Source organism: Nanorana parkeri, unplaced genomic scaffold, assembly GCF_000935625.1.
Source record: "Nanorana parkeri isolate BGI_ZX_2015 unplaced genomic scaffold, ASM93562v1 scaffold1940, whole genome shotgun sequence".
Taxonomy (NCBI): Eukaryota; Metazoa; Chordata; class Amphibia; order Anura; family Dicroglossidae; genus Nanorana; species Nanorana parkeri.
In genome coordinates this window covers 50,023-57,885 of record NW_017308208.1, presented here as the reverse complement: position 1 = coordinate 57,885, position 7,863 = coordinate 50,023, and the positions used below count along the sequence as shown (strand labels likewise).

The window sequence follows — 7,863 nt, the reverse complement described above, 5'->3', positions numbered from 1 at the left end:
ATGATTGGAGGATCTACAGCCGAGTGATACACAAATAAGATACATTTTTGTTAATAATTAAGGTACCTGAATGTATTTTTCCATTTTTGAAGTTAACTTCTCTTCCGCCATTTTGCTGAAATTATTCTTCTCCTCTTTAGCTTTTTGCTGAACTTCCTTCTCATGTTCTCTCTTTTCAGCAAGTTGCTTCAAGATTTCAGCTTCATGCAACTTGCGCCTCTCCTCTGCTGCTTCTAGCTTCTTTTGAATTTCTTCCAGTGAGCATTCCTTTTTCTTTGGAGAGGCGATTAAAAGGTCTGGAGCAGCATCAGTAGATGGAGGGCTCAGGATAAGCTCAAACGCCTGGCCAGATGCACACTTTTCCAGCTCTTTAACTTTAATGTCAGCATCATCCATGACTGCAAGCTTAAGCAAGAAGTCACCCAGAATCTGTCTCTCAGGTTGAATACCGCCTGTCTGGGAGCTGTAGCTTGCGGTATACTGAGCCTAGGGTGACGGGAGGACGCTAGTTTGTGTCCTCCCGTTACCCTAAGGAGAACTATGGGCCTATTGCGGCCCTGTTCGAAATTAAAATGAAGCATATACAGACATTCCTCACTTTATGACTTACGGCCAGCTCTCCGACCTTACGTGCGGGAACGTGGCAGGAGCAGTGCGACGTCTCGCTGGTGGAAGTGCTGTACTCCGTTCTCCACTGCGGGTCTTGGTAAGTATTTTATTGACCGATTTACAGTACACTGTTCATTACTATACATCTGCAACACTATACAGTACTGTATACAGTTCCTCGCTTAACGACCAATTCGTTTTAATGTTCTGGTCGTAGGAACGGAACTCGGTCGTTAAGTGAGGAATACCTGTAGTTGATAAAGTTGCCCGTGAGAAATGTTGACCCGCATGCACAGAAGAGCAACTGTATCCTCAGGAATGTCGACCCGCATGCACAGTATCGTAAGTTGACCATGAGGCCTGTGGATGCGATCAGTTGTTGCAGTCAGCTGATTTTCGAGCCTCGCGCATGCACATTGTGCATTGAGGGCCTGTTCACACGACGTCCGTTTTGTGTGCTGACCTGATCCGTACGCTCCTGCACTCAAAATGTATCCCTATGTGTTTTATGGGCTACCGTTCTCACGTGCGCAGTCCGTTCAGGTTACGACGAAAAATACTGCTTGTCACATTTTGTACGGTCAGGAAACGCAAACGCGTCAAAAACGCACTGCAGCTAACATACTAACAGCCCCACTCCATCAAAACGCACTGCATCAGTAGCACCGCGTCTGCAGATCCGGACCTGATCAGGACCTGAAATTCATGTGAACAGGCCCTTAATGTCACCGGACGTCGTAGACAGTTACGGATCGCAATCTCCCAATGCAACACCGGGATCCACACATCAGCATTGTCCGTCATTGCACACCAGCAGCCACATGTTGCGCTCCACTTGTCGGTGTGAACGGATCCTCAGACGGAGTAGAGGTGTCACCTGCTTTGTAGTAAAGGGATCTCGGTAGCGGTTTTCCACTAGGAGGCGCCCAGTGTCCATTCATCCCTCTGCCGTTTCCATTCATACTCTGCTCATGCGTGTTCACCGTTCACAATTTTTAAGTCGATGTAAATGTTATATAAGTTTTAACATGTAAATGCCCCCAAAGGAGTCCAGCGAACGACACGAACGCCTCTAGATGGCACAGATGAGCGCAGGAAGTTCCTATATTGTGTGAACTTTTTTGAATGAATCCCTGATACTGCAATGGTAGTGGGAGGTGATGAAATAAGTTACACTTTAGGGCTTGTTCACACCAAATGCAGACCAGATCTGCATGAGTTTCTGCACACGCAGTGCAGTGTGTTATACGGCGTTTGTGATGCGTTCCGGGCTGTTTTTGCAAAAAAAAAAAAACGTAGTTCTTTAAAGTTTACAATGACCTTTCAGTGCGTTTGCGGGCCGTCTGCATGCGTTCAAGAGCCGGTAAAATAGAGCTTGCTGCAGTTTTTTTTTTTTTTTCATGCTCTGGAACTGAACGCTGCGGTGTGAACTAGAGCCCAAAATACCATTGGAATACATTGGACGCAGTTTTGATCCGGTCTGTAACTGCTCTGCTCCTGGAACGCGCTTGGCGTGAACTAGCCCCTCTCGCGTTTTATTATTTGCAGGAAAGCTGCAGGTCGTGTTGCTGGGTTTTTCTTAGGCTCGCATACTCCATGCAGTCCTCATCCAGTTATAGATTTTGTAAAACTCCATCCAAAATGTATTGTTTGGATGAGAAGTCCCAAATTGCCTAAATAACAGAGTTTTGTTCTGTGTTCTTGGCAGGTCAAGGACAGGAAGCAATCCCAATTCCCGTAGAGAGTGACAGCAGCTCGGATAACTCCTTCCTCTCCATCATCAACAGCAGCAGCAGCAGCGACGACAGCGACCTGGAGGAAAACGACGACGCGAATAGCTTAAGTGACAGCGAGGTGACTCCGTACTCCGAGGACGACGATGAAGTGTACGCCATCACATAAATCTGTCGGCAGGCCCAAGAGCCGGATCTTCTATGGAGGAGGCGGAGTTTGGACCTGCACAAATAAAACTATGATTACTGGTCATGTGACCTTGTATGTAGACAGTGCAGCTGAAGCAGATTTCTCTGTTTTTTGGAACATTTCTATTTATTTGCTTTGTATCGTGTACAGCGGAGGACGTTTCTCACACACAGCTAGCTGATTATGTCCGTTTTGGGAACAATAGTTTTTTGTTTTTTTTTTGTTTTGTTTTGTTTTGTTGTTCGAAACAATTTGTAAGAATACATGTTGGGTATGGTGCATGTTGTGTGCATTAATACACCTTTAATCAGCCGTTCCTCTAATCCTTCTCCTACAAGTGCGACATGAGGTAGAACCGCTTAGTTGAGGACTGGCTGCACTCTAAGCATTGTGTTAAAACTTTGTTCTGGATATGTTCAACTGGGACCACCTCACTTTGACGCGTTTCACCTAGAAAGGGCTTATTAATAGAGATATCATGAGAGATACAGGACGAAGCCCAGGATGGGGCTTCTGTGAAAATTTGCGGATCAATAAAGATTTAAAGTGACACCAAACTTAGTTAAATCCTAAAAATGCATTCAAGTACCTTTTTTTATTTTTTTTAATAGAACTATGGGGGTAACCTTTTTATCCCATAGTTCTCTTTAGGGTCACGGGAGGACATATACTAGTGTCCACCCTGTGACCCGAAGCTCAGTAGCTTGCTATATACTGAGCGCCGGAGCCAGGACAGATCGCGACAATGTTGTCGGGATCCACCCAGCTGCCTGATTGACAGTGGGCTCTGCCTATCTAGATGCAGAGCCAGCTGTGCCCTCCCCTATCCGTTCTCCAGTCATCGCTGGCGGGGAGGGTGGGAATCCCTGCGGGGAGCTGTGAGTGACAGTCACCACTCTCTCTGCAAGGAGATGATCGGAAAGTGAGCGAGCGATGGTAAGCGTTCGCTCACTTCCCGATCTATAGAGCCGACCTGTGACAGTTTCAATGTCACAGGTCGGCTCGAACTATGAGGATGAGTGAAAATAATTCGCCTCATAGTTCTCCTTTTAACTATTACACAAATAAGATACATTTTTATTATCACTCGGTTGTAGATTCTCAAAACATCTCTGAATTGGTGCTGACACTGTCCTTCCTTCTGGAGGGGGCCTACTTTTTGTTCCCCACGGTCCCTGTGTGTGTTGTAATTTAGTTACCGCTCCAAGCTCCCCCCCGGGCTGGACTACAATCTCGGTACAAATTAGTAAATCAAACATGAGATTGTAGTCCATCATTGGAGAGGTGAATAATTTACAACACACACAGGGACCATGGGGAACACAAGTAGCCCCCCTCCAGAAGGAAGGACAGTGTCAGCACCAATTCAGAGATGATTGGAGGATCTACAGCCGAGTGATACACAAATAACATACATTGCTGTTAATGGTTAGGGGACTTGAATGTATTTTTACTGAGTTTAGTGTCACTTTAACAATATGCTGATGTTCTCAGAGTAAGACCAGATCTTTACGTCTTGGGCGGGGGGGAGAAGCATTGCTGAGTTCCATTCACCTACCAGCTAACATCAGCACATCCCTGGGAGCATAGCATGACCTCTTTCTATGAAGTACATACGTTTACAGTTTTGGTTGCCAAAAGATTTTTGTAATTTGGACAGCTGTCCTTTTCCTACTCAGCTCTGCTCATGCATAAGATTAGCCCGCTACTTCCTGTGTTCTCTCTCTGCTCACTGGACAGAGGTGATGATGATGCTGCTCACTGTCCAATGACGAGGATGGAGGTGGGGAGAAACTTGGAAGATGTGGGCAGCTTGATTGCGGGACAAGGAATATAAATTGCTTAAAGAAGAAGTATCGCCGTAACTTAAACGTCTTTGTTGAATCCCTTAGGGGACCAAGTGCATATAGCACTTGGTTCTGTGCCAATTTGGGCTGCGAATGCTAAACTAGTGTGATCAACAGCACGCCAACCCTTCTCCCACCGCTGTTCAACCATGCTGCTCAGCCGAGGTCTGAGTGACAGTGACATGGCCGGTGCGGAGGAGACAGTCAGCAAGATGCTTCTTGATATATGTTCATAGGAAACATACAAAGAATTGTCTGTAGCAGCAGGCATGCAGAGCGGAACATTGCTGCGTTATCTACTTGTTGGTTACAATATATGTGCTCACAGCACGCAGAGGAGGGGGGCGGGGAGAGACGTGGTTCAAGTTCTGTGCAGCAACTCCCCCATAGGAATGCCCATAAATTGGGCTTCAGCCTGAGGTGGAGCTGACATCCAGCAGGAACACAAAGTGCTTTTATTTGCCAATCACAGGATGAATCTGAATAGGACGCAGCTGAATGGCAAACACTTCCTAATCATGTTACATTAACCTCTGACCTCTCCGGATGGGTTATGTTAATATCAAAATGCCGTGATCAGCTGATATTAGGAGTGGGCATCTTTAGACAAGCTGTATTTGCATGCAGACCACCCTAGGCAATGCCCACATGTGATGCTGAGCCTCCATGAATGGAAGAACTGACATCCAATAAATGAAAGGGGCGGGGGCAGAGACAGTGAGGCTGGACAGGAAAGAGCTATATGATGCTGGACATCCTCCAGGCAGGAAATGAGGCGGGCTTTATCTGGGTCGATGCAGCTTCTAATGCACATGGTGAGAAGCTTCCAGTGTGCAGTGATATCAGAGGAAGTCATTCCAGGAGAGGAGCCGGTACAACTGTGCAAGACGGAAGGAAGGCCAGAGGTCAGATATAAGACTGAAGGGAAGGCCGGAAGTCAGATATAAGACTGAAGGGAAGGCCGGAGGTCAGATAGAAGACTGACGGGAAGGCCGGAGGTCAGATATAAGACTGAAGGGAAGGCCGGAGGTCAGATATAAGACTGAAGGGAAGGCCGGAGGTCAGATAGAAGACTAAAGGGAAGGACGGAGGCCAGATATAAGACTGAAGGGAAGGCCGGAGGTCAGATATAAGACTGAAGGGAAGGCCGGAGGTCAGATGGAAGGCTGGAGGTCAGATATAAGACTGACGGGAAGGCCGGAGGTCAGAATTGGGGCAAGTATTGAGCTGCTTTTTGGACTCGGATGCCTCGCTCATCTCAGAGCTGCTTGTTGTGGCTATTGGGGTACAACGTTCTATGCTGTGAAGACTTCAGATTGTTTGAGTGGGGAGAAAAGACCCCTAAATAATAATAGATGATGAAGCAGAGACAGGATGCCCTCTGTTACAGAAGGTAAAAACTGGAGTTCTGCTTTAAGGCACCCCCGGCAGACAATCAGGGAAATTGCATATTGTAGTCATGTGACAAGAGGCTACTGCCCTGCTAAGACATGCATATGAGAAGCTGGCTCTGCTTTTCCTATGACTTCTGGTGCCCAAGTAACAAATGCTGCTCCTTCCAGCCACTAGAAATGGATAAGAGCTCCAGCTGTGATAGGTAATGTTGTCCTAACAGGTTCTCTTTGAGGAAAATGGAGTAAACTTTAGCACGGTTGCAGTGTTTGCTCACTGATTGGTTATCTCTTCTCTGTAGTTGTTTCGGAGCCTCGCTGAGCGTTTTGCATCTGATATGACCTCAAAAAACACAATATAATCCTTTTAGGAGAGGTGGCGGAGCGGTGTACCCACCGGGCAGAGGAGCTTCTGCTTTTATCTCTCATCCCCCAGGAGAGCGCTGGTTAAAAAAGAAAAATGCAAATAAGGAAGCAGGAAAGTGACGGGGAACTTGCTGCATGTGCCGTAACTAGTTTCTCTTATTTACCACTTTAGAGTACAGCAAGGATGAACCCTTTTGTTGCCAGTGCCATTTTTTGCATATTTTGTACTGTGGGATTATTTATTTCCTGACAGCAGAGACCCCGAACAGGGGTGGGCAACTCCGGCCCTCCAGCTGTTGAGGGACTACAAGTCCCATGAGGCAATGCAAGACTGACCGTAACAGGCATGACTCCCAGAGGCATGCTGGGATTTGTAGTTAAATGTGAACTATGAGGTGAGTAATTTACACTTCTCATAGTTAGAGCCGACGTGTGACGTTGAAACTGTCACACGCCAGCTCTATTGACCGGGAAGTGAACAAAAACATACCGCCGCCGCTCGCTCACTTCCCGATCTCCCTGCAGAGAGCCGTGACTGTCACTCACGGCTCCCCGCAGGGATTCCCCCATTCCCGGCTCCGATCCTCCAGCACTGAGTGGAGGAGGGGGCGGGCATAGGTGTGTCTGCCTCTAGATAGGCAGAGCCAGCTGTCACTCACACAGCTGGGCAGATCTCGACAGTATTGCCGGGATCCGTCTCAGCTGCGATGCTCTCAGTATATAGCGGGTAATAGCCCGCTGTATACTGAGCTTTTGGTTACAGGAGGAGGTTAGCATATGTCCTCCTCTGACCCCATAGAGAACTATGGGATGAAAAGGTTACCCCATAGTTCTCTTTTAAAGCGCAGCTGAAGGGCCTGGGTTGCCCACCCCTGTTGTAGAATAGAATGGAGGCATTTGCACATTTTTTTGTCGCATATTAGCGCAACTCTTTATCAAACCCAAAATTGCAGGAAAAAATATACTCGTTAATTTTAGCACAAAAACACAAGATAATACCCAATTGTTTGTAAAATATAAAAGATGAGGGCGCGCCGAGTAAATGGATACCCAACATGCCATCCGTAAAAATTATGTTCTGTGAAACGGTGAAAAAAACTGCGGCACCCCAAATTGTCCATAGGCGACACTTTACTGCAGGGGTTAACTTTTGAAAATCCTGGAGTTCTTCTTTAATGCAGTTTCATGAGAAGCATCGACACCTTAAGCTTGAGCTCATTGCACCTTAAAAGTCCCATTATACACAGACTTCTATTGTTGTACCTTAAAGGGGAACTCCAGGAATGTAAAATGTTAACCCTTGCAGTGGGGCAGCCCCCGCTCTCCCATGCGTTAACTGCTCAATTTGGTCTAGGGAACGGAATAAAGACGATACACTCACCCGATCCCCGGTCCTGCGACAGTGACTGCTCACCTCTGCTACGGCTGTGATTGTTTTGGCCTAGGGTCTCAGATAAAATAAATATACTCACCTGATCCTCTGTCCTGCCTGGCTGCTAGACCGGTTCCCCAGCCTCTACCCTGCCCCCCCAGGTTCCCAGCAGTCTAAGGACCACTGACGTCATCACATCTAATACAGTCCATTCACCTGCATTAGATGTGAGGAGGCCGAGGGGCATACCACAGCCTGAGCGGAGGGTCAGAGAAGCGAGCATCATATTTTCTATCCCTAGAGAAAAATGAGCATTTAACCCTTGCAGTGGGGGGGGGGGGGGGGGGGGGGAGGG

The 7,863-nt window shown here is 47.2% G+C and overlaps 2 protein-coding genes across 4 annotated transcripts in view; one reads left to right on the top strand and one right to left on the bottom strand.

Moving 5' to 3' along the window:
• The window catches only part of RNF8 (ring finger protein 8), a 16,425-nt gene extending 13,914 nt beyond the window's left edge, over positions 1-2,511 (top strand). For 2 of the 3 annotated variants that reach the window (XM_018572115.1, XM_018572114.1), the window contains exon 8: positions 2,318-2,511. In XM_018572115.1, the coding sequence (XP_018427617.1) occupies positions 2,318-2,511 (194 nt within the window). The remainder of the gene's footprint in view (positions 1-2,317) is intronic. The other variant, XM_018572116.1, reaches the window with a different exon arrangement.
• LOC108800155 (stathmin-1-A) lies at positions 79-431 on the bottom strand (the record flags this gene model as incomplete). Its single annotated transcript, XM_018572108.1, has 1 exon — positions 79-431. A coding segment is annotated over exon 1 (318 nt), but the record flags the coding sequence as incomplete, so codon positions are not given.
• Positions 2,512-7,863: the final 5,352 nt, after the last annotated feature.